Source organism: Solenopsis invicta, chromosome 7, assembly GCF_016802725.1.
Source record: "Solenopsis invicta isolate M01_SB chromosome 7, UNIL_Sinv_3.0, whole genome shotgun sequence".
In the NCBI taxonomy this organism is placed as follows: domain Eukaryota; kingdom Metazoa; phylum Arthropoda; class Insecta; order Hymenoptera; family Formicidae; genus Solenopsis; species Solenopsis invicta.
In genome coordinates, this window is record NC_052670.1 from 14806396 (window position 1) to 14829957 (window position 23562).

Sequence of the window (23562 nt, forward strand, 5' to 3'; positions counted from 1 at the left end):
TATAAGAATTGTACTGCATTTTTTTACAAAAATGCGTAAAATATGTTTGCTTTTCACCACTTTTTGAATTATAGTAATAAAAAGTTTTTTACCGCATTTCTAATTGCGAAAAGCAAAGCATTTTCTAACTTATTGTAACACGCGGATCCTTTTCAAGCTGTAAGATTTTACGCATGATCAATTTCAGTGCATTAGGTAAACTGTTCATATATACAAACAAATTTGAATATGAATTAAACGTTTATTGACATCTCTCTCGTCATCTTTCTTGCTCATCTTTGATCTTCTCGTTGACCTCCTTTGTCAGTTTCGTTTTGTTGTTTCTTTTGTCAGGAAGCTCGTCATAAAATAAATCTTGCAATCGTTCGCATGAAGAAAACATGATTTCCTTTATATAGAGCGTTCACCCATCTTCAATATGGATCTGTTCTGAATTTTTATATCATGATCACAATAATTTTTCACTTATTTTGTATATCGAAATAAAGACTAAAAATATGATTCACTTAAGCAAAAAAATGACTCCATTCGTCTAATTGCATTATTGGTGACAAATGCTCGAGTTTCAATTGTTACACAATATATAAGTGATAAAATATGATGTTACTTATTGCCAATAAGTCTTCACTATCCACATTTTTTAGAGAGAGATGATTTCTTCCGTTTATAGTCTGTCGCATAATTAAAAATAAAAAAACTGTTTGGCTCCTCCTACACTGCACTGAAATTTTTTAGAGATGTCTCAGAAATATTTCAACTGAAGAAATAAAATATTTCATAATACGAAATATGTCTGCACCATTTTTTTAATGTCGCTAAAATCGCGAAATTTCTTGTATTTGAAACCTAGTAGAAAAATTGAAGGGTTACTAAAAAAAAAAAAAAATCAAAAATTTTTCTGAAATATTGCTAATCGTATGTAAGCCTCTGTATATAATAAATTTAAATATTATTTCTAAGTACTTAAATTTAATATTTGAGTAGAAAATTTGCCTAATTTAAACATTTAAAAATTCACTCTATGATAAATTTTAAAAACATTCCTATGGCAACATTTCATATCACTAGATTTTAAAAACATTTCTGTTGCAAAGTGTTATATGATATTTTGTAGAATCATTTTTTAAGAATCGAGTCTATATTAGCAGAGGGGCCATATTATTATCTCTCTTTTTCTTCCATTATGCAGTGTCGACACATTTTTATAAATAGCATTCTAAGTAATAAATATTTCATAACTTCGAATATAGAATCGATTGAACAGCACATTGATAAATATAACAGTTAAGTTCAATTTAAAATATTGATTACTTATAAAGTTATTATACAAAATGTAAATAGAGATCCATAATCCCTTCTTCTCTACATTTTTTTACAACTATTAAATAATTTAAAAATATAAAAAGCTTAAACACATTATATAATATAAGTTTCGGTTTTTTAATAATAAAAAGTGAATATAATAAAACTGAAGATTAAAATAAATAATTAAGCTTTGTCTGAAATAAAATCACAACAAAATTAGTTAATCTTAAATCAAATAAAATGTATAATACTTGATATTATTTATCAAAAAGGTGTGTTTTCTGTTTCCAAAAAAATAAAAACTTTTTCGAAATCTCAGCGTGTGTCAATGATTGTCATCAGTTTCATGTTTTCAATTATCTGTACATCTCTATTTATTTATATCTTTATATCGATAATAAATAACTGATTAATGTGATAACTCAATACTTGACATTCGTAGAATTGTCTATTGACGATACCTCACAGGATTATTCTGCAGTTATAGCTGTATTTTGTATCATACTTTCTTTTGTTGTAAATGTAAAGTATCTATTTAGCTCTTAATTTAATTCTGAGTAAAAAGGAAGAGAAAAGAGGAGGATACAAGATTTATAAGAATATAAAATCATGTTTCTTTGAAATTTTTTTTAAATGCAGTATTTATTATCTCAGTATATCTCAACAACAATATATATCGGTAGTACATTCTATCCTTAGCAACAATATCAGTTTCTTTACCTCGGATTATTCAACGACGATTAATTAAGTTGTAACGGACATATACAGAATTCGGTTTACATTTGAATTACAATAAATATATGAAGCTCATATAAAATAACTGTTTGATCCAGCTAAATTGGTGTATATCAATATCGAATACAAAATACTTTTCGTGCGTGCGATGAAGAATTTAATGGTGATCCGTGCTGTCTTTACTACTCGAGACGCAATGAACGTTCGTGAAAACGACGAAACGTTCCGATATTTTTTTCTCGAACTAGTAATTCTCTAAATCACTCGCCACAATTGCCTCGAGACAGTCGCGTTAAAAAAAAAAAAAAATGCGATGTAACTGGAGCTTTGGCAAGAGAAAAGGCAGAACGAGTAGTAAAGACTCGAAATTATCGACGAGTGGATTTCTCGAGTCGATGATACGAACGATTGACGCGATTATTGCTTCTTACGATAGCAAACCTTATAAATTATCAACATTATCCTTTAGTCTTCAAAAACAAGTATATACATTTATGCTAAACTTACAATATATCCTATACAATATACAAATTTTTTATATATATATAATTATAAAAAATAAACGCGATGATTATAAAATGGATACTGTGTGATCCGATTAAATGCTTCCGTTTGCTGCTACTTATCGCTTATACGAATTGTTCGTTAAGCATGTACATGTAATAAGTAAAACATATATATCATATACAGTCTGTTCAATAACAGGAAGAAGAATTAAATTTAACGAGTAAGTTCTCAATAAAATAAGACGAAAATCAAGAATAACAAAATTACAATTAAGGGTTTCATTTTCCTTAAATTATAAATTTAATGTTTACGCGCGCGCGTAAAGTATCTAAACACATCAATATTTAGACATAAGTAAAAAACCGAAGTCTCCATCCGAAATTTTATTATTCTTAAATTTATAATTCGGAATATTTAAATATTTACAAAAATGTTTAAAGCTCATGATATTATAAACATATTATAATTATAAACATTTATAATTAAAAAACAAAGCCTTAATCGTAATTTTGTTATTCTTAATTTTTATTTTATTTTATTATTTAGATTTTCCTTAAATTTTCTTTCATCTGCTGCTGAACATATTGTATATAAAAAAACATGTTTATGTATGTATGTATAATGTATATTACATGTATTGTTTATAGATACACATATATACATACATACATATACATTACACACATATATATATATATATGTATATATGCATTTTATATTTTTTTTCTTTCTTACACATCAATCCTGAGATCTAAAAATACAATCTATCTTTTCCTTTTTTGCCATTTTTCTTATTAATACATCGTGCCGAACAACATCTGCCATCTCACTATTTTACAGGTAAAAAAATATATACGTTACTCTTTCAAACATGCAACTTTCATAAACATTGAGAAAAGAGTGAAGAAGAAAATTTTCTATCAAATTCGTTCTCCACCATAATTTTACTACGCATGATTCGTCGATAGATACATTGTGCTAGTCGCGGGCATGAGAGTTGTCGCCCGTAAAACAGAGATTAATTTTTTATTACAATAATAGATTCTATCATATCGATCTTCCACCACATTCAATCTCAGAACAAAATGGTTGATAGGTGCATTTACTTCTTTGGTTGTACGAGTCCTTAATTTTATATATAATTATTGACATACATATATATTTCATATAAGTGATAATAAATACTTAGGAAAAAAGGGGGCGCAGAGACATTGACAAAATTTTCAAGTTTTGATAATACAAGATGTTTACTCAAATTTTGTAAAAGAATTCCCTGAGAATTCCTGGACTTTCCAGGAATTTATTTCAAAGCTACATTAAAACATTCTCCAGTCTTACCTAAAATTTATTTAAAATTTCAAGTAAGACCAGAGAATTTTTTAATTCGACTTTGAAATAAATTAACTTTTTATGACCTTTTTAATGTACCTTGAACATCAACAATCGCAAAGAAAGGACATTTAAATTTTGAACTTTAAATTTAAAAAAGTATTAAAAAGAAATAATATAAAATAAATATAGTATACAACAATCTGTCAGCAATGGATTTCGTGATGATTAAACACAACACCAATGTAGAACGATATATTGTTTTTTAGTGTCGCTAATTTGTTTTATAAAAATTTATGTAATACAAGAATGCACGCAGATGTATATGCCATGTTTATTAAAAACAATTTTGACAGTAAAAGAGAATTTTATTTTAAAATAAAAACAAAATTCCCAAAATTTTACTGAAGCAATAAAAGTGTACAAAAAAATCGAATAAAAATTCATGATTTTTAAGAATAAAAAATTCCTTGAAAATTCCAGGTCTTCCTGGTTTTTCCGAGTAGTAAACATCCTGTAATAATCCGAAATAGAGTCGCGCGTTATGAGAACAATTAGACAAAATTTCTCTCACGCGAGGTCTTTCCATGTGCTTTTTCAAAAGGCGTAACACTTTATCAAGGCCACAATTATGTCGCTATCTAAAAAAGATTCACAAAGTGGTGTCTATATATGATAAAAGCCTAAATTTTAAAAGTCTACAACTTTGAAACGTTATCGAGAAGAGCAGACGAGTAATAAATTTATATTATTATAATATCGCCAGTCTACAATATCACCTTACAGCGTGTATGGACATACAGCTGTTTGTGTCATTTCTATGTGATATCAGATATCGAATTCTGAGATTCTCTATGTGTATCGATGCTGCTTGCGTCAGCAAATAGATAGCGTCTGTAACTTTATGCTTTTGACGCAATATATTGCGCTACATTTCCTATATATGAATTTTCACATATGCTAATACAAGTCATTTGTAATTTACACTATTCGCATTTGTATAAATTAACAGATTGCATTCTTTAAAAAGAGAAAAAAGTAGTAAAAATGAGAGGTTTTCGCTCAAACGCATCTCATAAATGCCGTAAAAATTGTTCTCTAAAAAAACGAATCTCGCGATCTTACGAAATATTAGCCTACAATACAAGTAGCTATAAGTATCTGTTTTTGGATGAGCAGCAGTTCAATGAAATGGAAAATCGAACTTTTTGACGTTTTTTGCGGGGCACGGGCACACCCTTCTCGGGTAATTTCGATAAATGCCTGCACGGGGTGCCCTCGTGGTTCGGTCGAATACTTATTTGGTCGATTGTGAGATTACTCTACAATGAATTTCAATGCAAGTTTACAATCCACTTTTGAAGGCTGCGGCTGTATTTTACTTAATAATCTCATTAAATACGGAACACGCGCAACAAGGCACATATACTTTCAAAGCTATCACACGTGTTAGGATGAAATTACGTTTTATTCTGTTGATTAGACCAATTAAGAGAAACTAGGTTAGCATCAGCCTAATTTTTGTTAGGATGGGCAAGTACAATTGTCCTTATATTAAAACCTTCGCAAGCTGCGTAATGATAGCTGCAAGAAAAAAAGTCATCTGTGTGTTCCCTTTCGAATATCCGTTCTCTCTATTTAGAGAATACTTTTTAATACGCCTATAAGCATAATAATTACGATAGAAACTTTTTGTCATCACTGTGCATTAACGTTCGTTATCGCAAATTGATCACATTTGGTGTTCAAATTTAGTTCGGTGCTACTTTTAAAGGCAGATATAAACATTCATAATAACGACAAATTTACAGTACACATAGTTTAAATCATTCATATTAGATGTGTATAAATGTAAAAAGGAAGAATCACGTAATGTAGCTACAAAAATGAATTGCATACGTATACAATTTTTATAAATAATTCATCTTTTTTATCCCTGTTGTTTTAGAATCGCATAAGATTGTAAAGAATTGTGCAATACAACACAATAATTTTTCTATATGAAACATTACCGTCATCGTAATAGCGAATTATTACGTAATCATCTATTTGAGATTCTTTTTTTCTTGTATTGTCTTTCATCTTCTTCACTTAGCATAATACCTAATGTTATGTACCCTGAAAAGCTTTGTTTTCCAGATCTCAAAGAGATTCTATACAGTGCTAATGTTAGCATTAGTATCGTCAAAAGTAGGAGAAAATGTCATGAAGTTAAGATTAATATATGTTATTATCAAAAGGTTAATTCTCTATATGTTCATATCGTAGAGATGTGGAGGAGCACCTACCACTGAAGGCATCTGGCAGCCACGTCGCACTAACAGACGAACAGATGGTCCACCGTTACGTATAATCTCAATCGCTTCTGTATGTGTCATGTTTTTGGTATTAATACCATTTATCTCGATTATCTGATCGCCAATCTAGAAGTAACACAAAATACTTGAAACGTCGTATATTCATAGTTTAAAATTATATTTCTAGAAACATATCTTATTTAAATTTATATCTAATTAATCTTCTAACCGTGTTCGGGTTTCCTTCGACTTGAACATTTTCGGGGAATTATTGTGGTATTAGAGTATTGTTGTATTTTTGCATAGTATAAATTACTTTATTCACTAAAATGTATCAAAATATTGTAGATATTCAGAAAAATCACAAAACTTTTTATTAATAATATTCTAATATGAAGAGAATTTTTTAAAAGCGTTCGGATCAAAAAAATCTGAACATGGTTAGAAAGTTAAACATTAAGGGGATTTTTTACTTTGTTGCGCTGATTTTTTGAAAACGTTTTTAGGATAAATAGTTCTCAAAATTATTTTTTGTCCTTTATTTATTATTGTTTGAAGGTTGATTTCCTATTGTTATATATATATATATATATATATATATATATATATATATATATAAAATTAACGCGATAAAATAGAAAACCTTATTCATTTTTATAAACCAATAAAAACCTGAGATGTGGATGTATGCGCAATAAAAATTTTAATTTTATTTTTTTCTCGTTTTTAGTTATGTGCTTAAGGCTTGTATTGATCGTGTACTACATTCATAATTCATAACAAATGAGTGGATGAATTTTACTCAATTAAACATAAATACTTCAAAATTTCACTCACTCTAAGTCGGTTATCGATAGACGCCGGGCCGTTCTCTGCAATTTGCAGGACAAATAACGGCATATTTTGAAATTCACGGCCACCGCGTATGCTGAAACCAAAACCTCGGGTGCCCCGAGTTAACTCTACAGCATGGTATTGGCCTCCATCTCCATCTCCTGCAGGCTCGTCCTAAACAGAAAAAGAATTCACTTTAATCGCTCCGCAATTAAAATTTAAGTCATTGAGTAAAAAAAAGAAAATGCTCTTCGCAATATATGGCTAAATTATAAAGGTTTCCAAAACAAGTTTACCTTTTGAGAAAGAGATGTATTGCTACAGCAATCGTCCAACGGATATCCGATTGTCAATGTGACCGAATAGCCGGAATCTTTAATCAAATTGACGATATCCTTGTGGCAAACGTTTGTAATATCTATATGATTAACAGCGAGAATGTGGTCTCCAACGTTCAATCTGCCGCATCTTTCGGCGGGCGAGCCCTCGATTATCCTACCGATCGTGGAGCCAGCTTTATTAACGGACGAGATTATCACGAAACCAAATCCCTCGCTTTCCATTCGAGTGACAGTAACGTCGTACGGATATTGAAGATTCATTTGTCGGCCATAGGAAGACTGAAGATTCTCTTGAAGATGCTCTTGCGTGTTGATTCGGCGTCGTATTCCCAAAGTTACTCGGCCGTTTTGTGCCGCCGCTATCATTAGTTGCACTACGTGATGATGAGACGAATTCATGACGCTCTCTCCATCGACAGACATGATTAGATCGCCGGTACTGAGTCTATTATCAAGATCAGCCGCTCCACCGGGGACAATGTGACCAACCGAAACCTGCTAACCGTAACATTTTTAACACTTCCGTTTTCATTAGCTGTGATGGCTATGTTTGGCTTTGCAACACATGATAATAACATCATTAATACGGATCATCAAAACCAACCTGAGATCCTTCCTCTGTACCGCCAACTATTCTAAATCCAAATCCAGTGTCTTGTCTGACTAAAGTCACTAAAGTTTCTATCCATTCTATATCGGGTACCATTGGACAAACCAATTCGTTCGTGTATTGAGGATATCTTAAATTAATATCACAAATGAAATCATTTATTGAATCACAATTGGAATAAAATCATTACATACTTTGTCAATATTTCTTTAAATTTCTGTGTATATAATTTAGAAATATATTTAATTTTAAAATATATTTTATTTAATAATTATATAATAATTTTATCTAATAATTATATTAAAACGGTTGTTTGGTGTTAAAAAATCGAGTATTTTTCGACATTTTTGAAACTTTGTTTGAACCTTGAATAAATAAGTGAAAGAGAGAGAGAAAAAATTAAATAGGAAAAAAGTAAAAAATTTACTAAACATGTTAACTATTTATAAAATTTTTAACGCATTTTTCCCGAAATAACATTTTGCAAAATAATTGCTGCGTTAGCTCATCTATTAATCTAATTGACTCAAAACTTTTAAGAAATTGTATAATATTTTGAAATTTACTTTTTGGTAAACTGTATAGATAAATTTTTTTCTCTTTCTCGTTTGAATTATCATTAAATAAAAATTGTAACTTTTCAATTTTTTCCAGTCAAATTTTTTTTAAGAAATCAAATTTCAAAAAAAAGAAGCCAAAACTAGTAAAACTGAAAAATTTTGCCGTTTTATACACGATCAAATTTTTAACTTGATTGTACATTGGACAAAAGTTACATGTATAGATACATATAGATCAGAATTTTTAAAATTTTTTGTTTTAGATAATTTCAGCAGCCTAAATCACAGTAACTTTTCTAACGTTTAAAAAGATTTTTAAAGAATATTACGTAATTTTAAAGAATACGTAAATATTAAAAAAATAAAAGTGCTGCCTTAATCTGAGAGAATTTTGGAAGATAAGAACAATTATGATTTAAATAAATTTTTTTAAACACTTTTAATGGATGGAATACGAAACGATATACGTACCGAGAAATGGAACTGGAATGTGGCTGTTCGTGCTCGAAACTGGTGGTCTCTTTCCGTTTATCCCAGATCTCGCCAGTGTCAACGTTCTGCTCCTGTCCGATGGAATACATATTGTAGTCCTCATTGTACTGGGAATGCGATTGAACTGGATAGACATCCTTATAATAATCGGAGTGTAAGTATCCGTTCTGTTTGAGCATATTATTATGATGAGAGATGTCGATGGAGTACATGTCATTACTGATATTCAACTTGTCATTCGCCACCCAGTCACGCTTCGGAACGTTTCTGATAGAATCCTCGTCGAGATTCATCACCGCGAAATTGTCTGACAGGTTAGACGTGATATTAGCCTTATACGGATCTGAATAGTACATCCCGTGCGAATAGTCGGAGTATTTGTAGTGATTGTCCAGTGGATTCAATTCGTTTTCGCCCTGTTCGTTCCAGTTCGATCTACTCGTGTTAGTCGGAGATTTGGGACGATTCCTGGTATCGATTAATGGCGTTTTCGGTCTGCTAGGTATCACTGTCTTCGATTGGGTGCTATAGATGTCTGCAGTGGGTGTTTTGCTTCTGAAAAAGTCCTGTGCGCTTTTCTCCTTCTTCTCCTTCGACTTTGTTGTTGTTCGTTGAACGTGTATCAACGCCTCTTCGTTACGCGGGCAGTCTTTTAACACCTGTACCACCTCTGAATGGCACATGTTCCTAACATTGATGTCGTTTATGTTAACCAGAATATCGCCTTCCATTAAGTTTTTACAACGCTGACGATCTAGAATCTTTTTAACCTTCTGACCGTGAGCGGAGTCCGCTATCGTAAACCCAAATCCCATGGCTCCTTTTACGATAGCGATGCTAAGAAACTCTGGCTTGGAAGACGAGTCTTTACAATCGTTCAGATCGCTGCTTTCCGACAGCAGAATGTCCGTGCTGCTAGGTCGCTTTATTGTGTTGATTTTGTCCGAAATACAGAGATCAGGCATTGAATTGACAGATGTTGTGGCAAGATTCTCACCATTCTGAAGACTGTGTACCGGCAAGAACGTAGAGTCGAGAAAATTAAAACGTCCATTGTCTTGGAGAGACGAATTTAAGTCCATATACATTGCAGGATCTTCTAAAAAGATTAGGGTAGATTCATTATTCTAATTCTCCAATATGCATTGACTACCGCAGCTTTACCTGGCGCGTTAACAGCGATCGTGGTCACAACTTCCGTATTAGGATCATTAGGATCGAAGGGCAACGGGTAACCTCGACACACTTCCAAAGTTACCGTCTCACCACTGCCGATTGATTTGAATACATTTACCATTTCGTTATGTGTGAATCCTAGCACGCAGGTATCGTTAACGTACACTAACACATCCCCTGAAAAGAAACAAATGCGGACAAATGCGGAAGCGGATTGAATCACACGCTTGAGAATTAATGGTTCTCTAGAAATTACCGGTTTGTAGCTTCCCATCCAGCCACGCTGGGCCATTTGGCACGACGCTTTTAATTTGGAGAAATTCTTCCACGGTGTCGTCACCGCCGACAATGGTGAATCCCAGACCCCGCGAACTCTTTATTAATGTAATCCGTATCTTCTGACCCTTCAGTTTGTCGGGATTTCTGGTGAAGTTGGGACTTTTCCTCTCGAGCACATTCTGTTGCGCTCTTTTCGCTTGCAACACCGGATTTTCATATTGAGTTCTACGATTCACGTGATCAATGAAATATGTGCCGTACAAGGTGTCGTCAATTTTTTCCCAACCGTAAGGTAATTCATCGTCAAGGCATTCCTCGAGAGATCTCTTTTGAAATTTTGACAGACGCGGGTCCAGCCAGTGAGATGTGCCTGTATTATGGCTGTAACATAATTTACGAATACTTCTTTTTACAAATGTCACAAAATAAAATTAATTAATAGGAAAATGAGAATACGTTGTGCGAACATGATTTTATATACAAGGTGTGTGACATTTTAATTTCCCTAGATATCTCGGAAATTACGCAAGATACGAAAAAATGATTCAAACAAAAGTTGTATAGCTCTGAGGCAAGGTTTGCTGAGATGGGTCCAACCCATTTAAATCCACTTAAAAAACCCATCTACAAAAACCTACTCAGAAAATTTAATAAAAATTTAATAATAGTATAAATAAAATATTTAATATAAATTATTATAAATATAATTTAATATTATAAATAAAATAAATAATATATAGTACAATTGAAAAAAAACATAAGAACATAAAGGAAAAAAACATAAAAAAAAGAACATAATAAAACTTAATTTAAATTAACATATTTATAATATTAAAATATATTTATAATAATTTATATTAAATATATTATAAGTAACAAATATTTTTAGACTTCTTACATAATAAATTTTTTAATCCCTTTTTTAAATCGTTTTCTTAAGAGAATTTAAAAAATTGTTTAATTTAATTAATTTTTGCTTTAATTTTTATCTTTCTTCAAATAGTAGTTAAAAACTCCATTTTTTATTGCAAATTTATTAAAAAATTTACTATACGTAACAAACTTTTTGAAACCTCATACACACGATAGAAGCATTTTTAATAAAAAAAATTAGTTCAATAAAAAAAATGATCAAATTCAAAGACTCGATTTGACATGGATTACTCATTATATACACACACACACACACACACACACACACACACACACACACAAACACACACACAAACACATATATATACACACATCTATTATATTAATTAATAAATTAAATTAAATGAACAAATAACTAAATTAATAAATTAAATCGTAAATAGATTAAATTAAATTTACTTCATATTAGAATTATCGATTGAATAGCAAATTTTGTCAATTATTACTGGATTATAAGAAATAAAAACGAATAAAACTCGAAGAAAACCCTAAAAAACCCGGGTTTTTTCAAACCTTGCTCTGAGGGAAACGATAAAACAATACCATTGGTTTGATGTTCGGTAGCGTCACAAAGATTATATCAATTTTTTAAAAATAAAACATCCCATTTTTTATAGCATATTCTTGTAGCTGAAGTCGAGACGTTTCCAAAACGTTATAACAAAGTATTTTGTTATTAAATATTTTTCGAGTTATAAGACTTGAAGGTTACAGTACTACCGGCATTAGGCCAAACCAATAGTTAAAGTAATTGTATCATCTTATGTTCCCCTCAGAGCTATACAATTTTTGTTTGAAACATTTTTTCGTATCTTGTGTAGTTTCTGAGATATCTGCCAGAGGAGATTGAAATGACACATTCTGTATGTATACTAGAATGTTCCAAGTTATTTCAGTTTGTCTTTTCCATATTCTCAAACACTGTATTCTTTCAAGTTACTTTGTTATGTTTTGATATTCACTTAAAAATTGCCAATTTGATATTATTATATTATTTATGCTGCGATTCTATAAATCTCCATATTTATATACGACATGTTTTGAAAGTAATGAGATTGAATTTTTATCTAGATCTTGAAATACTGCAAAAACAAAAAAAAGTATCGAGCCGAAGCTAGTCTCCTTTTTTACCTCCAGTGTAAGTTTCACTTACTAAAATGAGCGCTTGTGATACTGCAATTATTTGTATCAGTATGATCTGTTGGTACGTCATAGATCTTTGAATTTTATGAGTTTGGAGCAGAAACTGAATATCGAAATAAACTTGCTAGCAATTGTATACCAATCTCGTTATATCATTATAAAGTAATTACTTTATAATACCAATTCTAGAAACCTTTAATGAATACCGGTATTAGATATCTAATTCAGTGTATAATTAAAATTTTCATAATACCAATACATACATACATAATTTTACTGTAAGACGACAGTACAATGCTTACTTTACAGTTAATAAAAGCCATAAATCTCATAGTTAACGACAAATAATATAATTTCATATGCATTTATTTAGTTTCATTTTAAACAATAACATTGATACCATTTTGTATAATATTATTATGAAAAGAATATTAACGAATTCAGTATATCAATAACTTTTATGATGCTAAGAAATAGATATATTTATGGTAAAACGGTTTTACTAATATTTTATTTCGATATATTTATAATATTATTTATTGTAATTTTTTAAAAATGCATTAAGAATGTTATAAATCCAATTGACTTTTGAAAATATCGATATTTAGTAATACCAGTATAGGTGGTATAACACCCAAAAATATATTACATATTACGTCATACCGATATTTATATCAACAGGTTTCTATTTTGGTTATTATATTATTAAAATTATTTAAAAATAAAAAAATAATGATTTTACTTTATGTTTTTAATCCCTAGCTTTAAGATAAAAATAATAAAAAAACTAGAAATTTTAAGTAAAAAAAAGCTTGGTAAAAACCAATTTTTTACTCTGGTCTCGAAAGTTTTTGTACATACATTTTCTTTCGTATTTGATATCATATTATTCTAGAATTCAAGTTTTGTATTTGTCCAAAAGATTTCTGTGTAAAAATAACTGTAAACAATCAAAATATAATTTTTTTAAGTCATTATATTATTTTATACTTAGATTGGTAGAAAACAAGAACTGAGTTCAAAGCTTATGTTGCTTGACAAGATATTTCTTTGGGTTGATTTAATGATTAGGAATTGATAAAAAATGATGAATTAATAAAAAAAGATACAGATAATAGACATACATAAAAATTTTTCATATACAATAAATATTAAATAAAAAAATAAATTGTCTTTTTTCACTTTATAAACGATTTTATAAAAAAACAATTTTTGCTATAAAAAATTAGTTTCCCCAACAAACGAAAATAGATTCAAAATATTTAAAATGGATAGAAATAGATTTAAAAAATCAAGAATTTGGATTCGGACCACATAAATCCATTTCTATCTAATTAAAGTATAAGAATTCTTTGAAATCATTTTAATCCATGAAGTCAGATTAAAATTATGGAATTTATATTTTTTTCAATCCAAAAAAAGTTATGCGGGTCGTATAATCCATTTTAATCCATGAAACGGGATTGAAATAAAGTGATTTTTATTTTTTCAATCTAAAAAGAGTTGTCGCAAGTCATCCAATACATTTTAATCCAATACATTTTAATTAATTAATGGTATAAGACTGAAATCACTTAATTGCTGTATTTCAATCCAAAATGTATTCAACTAAATTAAAAAGGATTACAAATTTTTAATCCATTTCCGTTTACTGGGTCTTACTCGATTTTTTTACTACAAAATAAAAAATAACTATTTTTCTTAATTTCTACAGTTTTAAGAAATAACTTTCCTTTGATCCCTACTCTTTTTTTACCTTTGAAAACAAGAAGTCGCAGAACAAGAGATCAGATGAATAGAAGGGACGAGACTGGCTGCATTGAAATGGGCTTTTCTGCGAAAAATTCACGTACCATCACGTACCGAATGTGCCGACACACGAAACAGAGAATTATTATTGAACACAATTTCAATTTTTTTACGTTTAGGCAAGTTTCTTTTAGTTTCACACGAAATTTGATTGTATAACATTGTGCGATATTTCTTTTTTTTTCTCATTTTTGTGACCCATCAACATACACTGTCACGAATGATAGTGAAATTATAGGTGGTCACGTCAGCAAGTTGCAGCTTGCAGCTGTAGAGCTGGAGGTAGAGGAGAAGTCTGACTTTGAATCAATGCTCTTTTGTTTTTGTAATATTGCCAACTTTGGAGATAAAAATGTATGAAATAGCCGGCTCTATCAAATCATTATTAATAAGAATTTGTCACTTAATCTTCTCATCATAAGAGGACAAATAACGAAGCAAATGCATAAATGCTGTATACATTATTATTATTAGTTCCTTTAATTCTTAAGTCAAGCAAAAAGCTTCTTAGAAAAAAGGAGCATCCCAAATCTGACCTTCAGCTTTTTCTCAGTTTGTTGAAAGTGTTTGTAGTATTTTAATTACTTTACAGAGCCTACTGTCCAAATCTCAATAACCGCATATTTATATATCTATAGTATGCTGCATTTTTTTTATAGCAGATACTAGATTGAACAAAATGATGTAAACACCTAAGAAATAAGTTACTTTTTTATTAATAAAAGATTAACTCACTATTTGTCTTCAATACAATTCCTATCTTTGTGGAATAAAATTATACAATTGACTTACGTAGTTATCAATAGAATATTATACCATTCTTTTAGCAGAACAGTTCTATCAATTGCTTAGATGAGTAACGTTGAAGGAAGAAATTTGTTTTTCACTTTATTTTCCAAAATGGAAAATCTTTGTTCTCCAAAACTTTAATGTCTTTCTTAGTCAGCGTAAAACTTGAAATTTTCATAAGGCCATTGTACCATTATATTTTTAAAATAAGTAGTGTATTTTCCATGTGTTTACATCATTTTATCTATAATTCCTTGTATATGACTCACAGTTTAACGCTTCAATTCAGTTTAATTGTCTGTTGTATACATACTCTATGAAATAAACTTCTCCAGTGTCCGTGTACGCCTTTTCCCAGTTAGGTGGTAACGGACCTAATTGATCCTCCGTAGCTGGAGTACGGTTTCGAGCGGTCTGTTCCTGATCCGACGTTCCCGTACTCTGTTCCGATCCCGTATTGTATAGATACGATGGCGGAATCCTTCCTCCACCGTTTCCACCGATCGTCAATATCTCCTTGTCCAGACTCTCTCCTTCAAGATGAGACACGCATGCGTTAAAAAACTTTGTTATTATATTACCTTTATATTTGAAGGCGGCTAAATAATTACCATCGTTGGGATTATCGATAGACGCCGTGTCGTCCGTTTTCGCGGCCATCTCAAAGTCCTTACGTTTGTTTCAAAATCCTAATAAGAAGAACACAACTATTACAAGATGTTAGATACCACAACCTGTAACTTACAAATATAACTTAATAAATATAAACATAGCGAAATAGCTTAAAATCATAAATAACTATTAGTAATAGTTTATACAGGATGATGTTCTCTATAACTTAATCATTCAGAATATTTTTATTGTTTTTAATAGATAGAAGATGATAAAGAAATACCAAAGGAAAAAATAGTTCGTTCCAAAGGAGCAAAATTAAAATTTAAATGTGATGTTTTTTATGGTTATAAAATGATCTTAAGGTCAACATATCCTATATAATTAAATTGTATTTTTTATGAACTACATTATTACGTTAATGAAAATATATCATCTCATTTAAAAACATATAAATAGTATAAAAAGTATAAATACTAACATATTTCCAATTTCATACTTTTAGGCATTATACGAGTGATGCATCTTTGCCCTAGATATACACACTTATTTTTTGTATACATGATTCACAATGGACTCTTTCATCAGTATTTTCATCATATAAGTGTTTGAGAAAATTGTGTTATGACTAATTTTTTCAATCAATTGTACACAAACTAAAAATGTAACTATTTACTCAGAAGTAGTTTAGAATCATAATAAGAATTGAAAAATGTGCATTAAAAAATATTACTTATTAATCTAAGAAAAACGTCATTTTACTGTTCTGTTGGAAAAATTCACAATTTTTTTATTAATCAAAATTTTTTAAATTTAAAAACATATTTAAAGTTATCAAAAAATTAGGTGATTAAAATTTAAATTATCGACAAAACTGTACGTGCAAGGATTGAAAAATGACAAATTCTGTTTTCTGATAGTTTGACAGATTAATATTAAGTGTACGTCTTTGCTTCCACCGTTTTTTTTTTCGACATTCGAGGCTTTATTGTAAAAAACTAGTTATACATTTACGATTCAAAATATTGTCCATCGCTGGCCACTACTTTTTCCCAGCCATCTTTCGGGCAGCGTATGAATCCCGCGTTGAAAAAAACTGCTCATTTTTTTGAGGCAACCCACGTATCGATCCAATTTTTGACTTCTTCATAAGAACGAAAGTACTGGTCAGCCAAGCCGTATGTCATTGATCGAAATAAGTGATAGTCAGAAGGAACAATGTCTGGAGAATACGGCGGGTGGGATAGGACTTACCATTTCAACGTTTCTAAGTATGTTTTGACCGACTTTGCGACATGGAGTCCCAAGCAGAACAGGGAGTCATCACGACGTCAAAATGATGTCAAAGTGACTGCAAAATGATCATTAAAAGTCACTTTTCAATCAATTACGATTCATTTTGATGTCATTTTGACACAATTGTGAATCACTTTGATGTCATTTGACTTGTTGTTCTGCATGGGGTCGAGCATTGTCATGCTGCAAAATCACTTTATCGTGTCTCTCGTTGTATTGCAATCGTTGCAGTTTATCTTTCAATTCTCGGTTTAAACGCATTAATTGCTTTCGATACAGATCGCCTGTGATTGTTTCAGACGTTTTTAGCAACTCGTAATACACTACGCCGAGCTGGTCCCACCAAATACAGAGCATGACCTTTAAACTGTGAATATTCGGTTTGGTCGTCGACGTGGAAGCATGGACGAGCAGGCCCTATGACTTTCTGCACTTGGGGTTATCATAATGAACCCATTTTTCGTCCGCAGTTACAATGCGATGCAAAAATCTCTTCCGTCTTTGCCTTTCAAGCAGCTGTTCACAAGTAAACAAGGGTGCTGTACGACTTGAAGCCGTTCAACCCCAAGCAGAACAACAAGTCAAAATGACATCAAAGTGATTCACAATTGTGTTAAAATGACATCAAAATGAATCGTAATTGATTAAAAAGTGACTTTTAATGATCATTTTACAGTCACTTTGACATCGTGACGACTCCCTGTTCTGCTTGGGACATCTCTCGACTTAGTACGGCACCCAATTTCTTGTTTCTGAACCATGGCTTTCAGGCGTTTTGAAATGGCTTGTCACTCCCAATAATCCTGCCAATTTTCTTTGCATTTGACACGAGTCTTCATGAAGTAATGCCTCCAATTCTGCATCTTTGAAAACCTTCTCTCTTCCACCGTCATGCCGGTCTTCAATGTCAAAATCACCGTTCTTGAAACGTTGAAACCACTCACACGTTTTTTCACTAACAGCGGTTCGCTAAGTATTTGAGAGCATTCGATGAGCCTCAGCTGCATATTTCTTCATATTGAAGCGGAAAATTAAAACCTCCCGCAAATGACGAGAATTTGGTTCGTAAACTGACATTTTCAATCGAGAATAACTTTATGATGCGGACACAAATCGACTAATGTTTCGATGGGATTATGTTAACAAATGCCCAAGCTTATTGTATGACATCTACATCTGTTTGCATCTGTTTATTACCACCACTACATACCGCTAAAGCCATCTATTGGAAAACGGCGGAAGCAAAGTTGTACACCTAATAAAAAATTAGAATTTATGTTAAAAAATACAAATTCAACGTCTTATAATGCACGTTTGTTTTTAAAGGTATATAATTAATATAAGATATAAGAGAAACCAAATTTATTTATGTATAAATTTTTTGTACGTTTCGTATACAATAATAATCAGTAAGACAAAAAGAAATTTTGTACAATGCTGTTGAAACAATGCATTTCCCATTTACAATTTTGAATTGAGCAGCATCCATGATCCATTTTCATGGAAAAACTTTTTTTTATTCAGATAGATTTAAAAAATGCATTTTCTATTCACAATTTTTAATTGAGTAGCATTAATGGCACATTTTCACAGAAAAACTTTTTTTTTAATCAATTGGATTAAAAAAAATTGCATTTTCTGTCCATAGTTTTGACGTAAGCAGTATTCACAATCTACTTTTTAAAACTGAACTTATTTCTGAATTGAAAAGCATATCAAAAGTATTTTATGTAATTCCTATAAATGAATGCAAAGACATTGGGTTTTGAAATGGATTCAGATTTTCAGAAATACGCCCCAACAAGCAAAAATTAATTTAAATAAATTGAAAATTGCAATTTATTTTAATTTACACGAGTTTGTGCTTTAGAGTAGACTTCAGAAGTATTTTTAGATTTAAATAAACTCAAATAAATTGAAATAATGTTTTGTACAAAATGCGATATTCATCATTTTTAATTCGGACAGATTCATGTCTTCATTATATTATTTTTGAATTCAAATGAATTGAAATACAAAATGAGCTAATCATCATGTTGAATTTATATTATTTTTGGATTCAAATGGATTCGAAAAATTCGAAGTGTGAATTCGAAAATGCTGAAATAAATTCTATCCATTTCAATTCATTTTTGTTTGCTGGAGAGTTCGCAAACGTTGAAATAAATCCTTATCAATTTATTTAAATCCATTTTTTATTTATTGAGTTATTGATTCTATCAATAATAGAATTTAAAAATTCTGTTTTACTGGAGTGCCGAAGAAAGTAGGCAGTGACCTATAATATTGACGGCATTGTCGTCAGTGGTTGGGGAGTGGTGAGCTCACTTCAGAGTCGGTTTTTCGATCATGGAGTTGAGCACAAAAATTTTGAATACTTCGGGAAAGCTTTAGAATTCTTGTGCAGGCATTGGCGTATGATAATGGGCACGCGGTAGTGTTCATAATTGCATGGCATTGCCTTAATTTTAATATAGGATTGACGGCATTGTAGGCATTGACTAACAATAAGCATTGTCGGCAGTGTACAAAAATGTCGGCAGTGTTTTACAGCAATGCCAAAAATCGGCATTGGTGTACAAAATTTTGGGTTGTGAAGTTCGCAAACGTTGAAATAAATCCTTATCAATTTATTTAAATCCATTTTTTATTTATTGAGTTATTGATTCTATCAATAATAGAATTTAAAAATTCTGTTTTACTGGAGTCGAAGAGTCCTTAGTGTGTATATCTAGGATTGAGCAGTTTATTGGGGCCCAAGATTGCAGTTTCTAGGGAAGAGAAATTCGTCGATCGAACACACACATATACACACACTTGTTCTATCATCTGCAGACGAACATGAACACAGAATGATTTTCGCGTAATTAATAGTAAATTCAGTCACTTGTATTACACCAGATTAGTGCAAACTAAAAGTTGCTGTACATGAAGTTAACAAAGTTAAATGTAAAAACAAAAAAATATTTTAAACAATTAAATAACCAATAATAAGCGGCTTTTGGCGATCGTTAGATACATGTACCTATCAAGATTGTTATTGGTAGGGATGGAGTTTATTTTTGTATCTTCTTTTCTTCATTCTACTCTGTACTTCTACTTTTTTATTCAACAGCTAGCCACGCCTCTACCGCTAAAATCAAACACGTACTGGTATACTTTGGTTGCTATCTGATTCATGCCAAAAATCGCCTAATGATACTGTCACAGATAATTTATATATATATATATAAATATATATATATATATATATATATATATATATATATAAAATTTCAAAGTTGATTATTATGCTACTGCATTTTATATGTAGCAGCCTTTAATGCACACTAATCAGTATAATGAATGACTGCGCACAGAAAAATATCAATTCTAAGAAAACCTTCACTCAACTCACTTTTTATCTCTTGTAAGTCACGATTATCTTTAATAAAGAATACTTTTTATATAATTATTTTAAAATATACTCATCACAAGTTTTAGAAAAAAATTATTACCATACTGATAAAAAGTATTTATATTCTTTCCAAGAATATTATAAAATTATATTGAAGAAAAGTTAAAATAATAATAATAAGCAAATTGAATTTTGTTTAATTTTCTTGCTTGAAATAATGAATTACTGGGATTCAGAATACAGTTCTAAAGGTTTGAAAAAAGATTGGTTTTCTTCAATTTTTCTGCGGATCTCTTTTTGGTTGTTTTTCAAAAAAATTTACATGTATTTGTAAAATGTTTACTTCGTAAAGAAAATGGTTGTGTACATTTAATTAAAGTTAAATAAAAGAATATGTTATATCCCAGACGATACAAAAGTAAAAAGACGCCCAAAAGATGTTTAAGAAATATTTTTATGACGTCTTTTGGGCTTTTGGCTATCAGAAATGTTAAGCAATAACATTATTTTCAAAAAGTGACAATGAATAGCATATAATAAATTATAGCATGTAGTGAACATTATAGATAAGTATTATTGATAAGTATTATACGTAATATTAAAATGCCCCGTAAAAAGAATGACTGAACACTTTTCAAAAATCAAAAATTTTATAGCAAGTTGATATTTATTGCTATCACAGAAAAATGTGATTTATTAATTATAGATCACGGTTAAAACTAACTAGTTAAAAGTTACGTTACATTAAATTAAAAGTTAATTTAAAAAAATACTATTAATATTAAATTAGAAATTCGTAAGTTTTTAAAATTAAATAGCTCAAAACTATGTGTAACATAGATGATCAAACAAATTTAATATTTTATTTGTAAATTAAGTTTACTTATATGAAATAATAAAGAAACATTATTCTTTTTATATGGATTTATGTATTTTTCTTTCATAACTTTTGTGTTTTACATAAATAAATTTTTAACCCAGTTAATAAAATGAAATTTATGTGTTTTAAAAATAAATCTAGTTAAAGTTAAAAATTAAATTATTCAAAATTAAGTCAAAAGTTATTAACTTATTAACTTTTTAACTAGTTACCACCCAACTCTGTCAAATATATATTTTTCTGTGTGTACGGATGTTTATATTTTAAGCACATATTACTCGATTCAAAGAAATGGTAAGTGTATTTTAAAATTATTAAGAAAATTCTTTGCAAAGACAACTGTTACTAAAATGGAAAAAAAAAAAAAAAACTAAAAATTGAGCAAGCGCTTTTCTTAGCAAGAGTATGACATTTTTCTGTGTGTGAATTCACCATAACAGCCATAACAGGAGACCCGTCCCTACGACATGGTACCGCAGCATGCACACGCGTCTTGTATCACGTTGCAGGCATCACGGACCGGTGCGTCTTCCCCTGTCCTTCCCGGTATGATGTTCGCCGGTTTTGATAGCATTTCGAAAAGCGAACGGCGGCGTACACGAGGAGGAAAGCGCGAGGAGGAAAGTAGAAAGTAGAACGTTCTTAATCCAGTCTTTAATCTCCGTAACGCACGCGTACGTCCTGTAACCGCTTCTGCAATCGCACCTTCGATAGAGACGCATGCACGCCTCATTGAGCCGCGTTGAAAACGAGATCGACGTACAGTACAGGTTCCGGAGCGGAAGGGAGGCAATGGGAACAAAAAAATAGAAGAGAGGGAGGAAGAGAGAAAAAGAAAAAAAAATTAAGAAGCAGGCGGAAGGCGCGGCCGACGCAGAACGCATATCGGGACGCATCTCTCCGATCCGCGCGAATTCGGGTGGATTCGATCACGTGCTTACGATCGTCGACGCTCGACGCGCGCGTTCAGACAGACAGACAGGTGTCCGCGCGGAACGTAATTACATAAAGCGAGGAAAGGAACGCCACCGCGGGAGGGAGAGTGGGACGGAAGATTGAGAGAGAGAGAGAGAGAGAGAGAGAGGGGGGGGAAGGAGGGGAGACACGCATGCGGGGCGAGGCGGGCACACGAACGTGAATGCATTCTTACGAATGCATTCACCCGTGATCGCGGCGCGCGAGAGCGTGCGGCGATCATTAGGTCCATTCGTCTTTGGAGCTGGACGGGCGCTCGCTCTCCTGCACTTTCTACGGCCGCGAGGCGCGGAAACAGGGGCAGCGCGTAGAAACGAATAAGAAACGGATCCGATCGGAGTAGCACGCGCGCGCGTACGCGTGTGCGTACTCCGCTCCGTGCTCGTCTGCTCCCGTCTGCAATTCCTCTGCGTGCGAGGCGAAGCGGGAGGAAAGGGGGGAGGGGGGAGAAAGATAGAAGAGAGAGAGAGAAAGGAGAAAAAAAACGCACTTTTCGCGTTTGCTCGTCGGGGGGAGGAGGAGGGTGGCGGCTCCCTCAACGTCGGTTTCTTTCCGTTCCTCTCTCGCGCTCCGTCTCTCCTCTCCTCTCCCACGGCGCTCCCGCATCGACGTGGCCACTGCATGGGCACATGCACCCGCACGGTGCAACAACCAACAATGGCACACGCGATATTGCGCGACTCTCCCTACCCGATCTGCATTCGGGGATTCGCTCGATTGCACCGATCCGCACGTCTCGTTGGTTCCGATCGAATCGGCCGTCGGACGCGAACGGGACGATATTGAGAGCGAGAGATGCGGTTATCGTACGTGCTTATATCGCGAGTAAACGGGAGGGGAGGGGGAGGGGGGAGAGTAGGAGCAAGGGAGATGGGGAGTCGTGATGGGCAGATGAGCGAAAAAAAGAAGACGGAGAGAGGAAGAGATACGCGTGTGTCGTCGTCGTCGTCGTCGTCGTCGTTGGCGAACGCTTTTCCTCCGTTCTCTCCCGGCGGCGACAACACGTACGACGACAACACGGGACGCGGAGTTACTCACGCTGCGTTTCCTGCACGATGACGCGTTCGGCAGCACGCGTAACCGTCATGGTTCCAGTTGGCCGCGCGAGCGATGTATCCGCGTGTCGGGGCGGCCACTGTGTCTGCGGCACTGAATCACTCGCGGACCGCGAAAACGCTCATGGCACCGTCGTCGGGACGATTAGCGCGCTCGCTCGGCGTGAGGCGGACGGTGAGAGGGAGAACGTCACGCACACGACGCTCG

At 32.4% G+C, this 23562-nt stretch overlaps 1 protein-coding gene across 6 annotated transcripts; it reads right to left on the bottom strand.

The window, feature by feature from the left end:
* Positions 1-3265: 3265 nt before the first annotated feature.
* On the bottom strand, positions 3266-23560 carry LOC105199817 (membrane-associated guanylate kinase, WW and PDZ domain-containing protein 1). 6 transcript variants are annotated; one of them, XM_039451427.1, is made up of 12 exons: positions 23338-23560; positions 15751-15828; positions 15453-15672; positions 14298-14375; positions 10443-10846; positions 10175-10363; positions 8990-10106; positions 7953-8088; positions 7304-7846; positions 7011-7181; positions 6165-6299; positions 3266-5198 (listed from the first exon to the last, which is right to left on the bottom strand). In XM_039451427.1, exons 2-12 carry the CDS (start codon positions 15797-15799, stop codon positions 5028-5030), a joined length of 3213 nt encoding a protein of 1070 aa, XP_039307361.1. In that variant the 5' UTR covers positions 15800-15828; positions 23338-23560; the 3' UTR covers positions 3266-5027. The 6 variants fall into 6 exon arrangements, with proteins under 6 accessions (XP_039307361.1, XP_039307360.1, XP_039307358.1 ...); XM_039451426.1 differs by having other exon boundaries at positions 7304-7843; positions 8990-10109; XM_039451424.1 differs by having other exon boundaries at positions 8990-10109.
* Between the last annotated feature and the right edge of the window lie 2 nt (positions 23561-23562).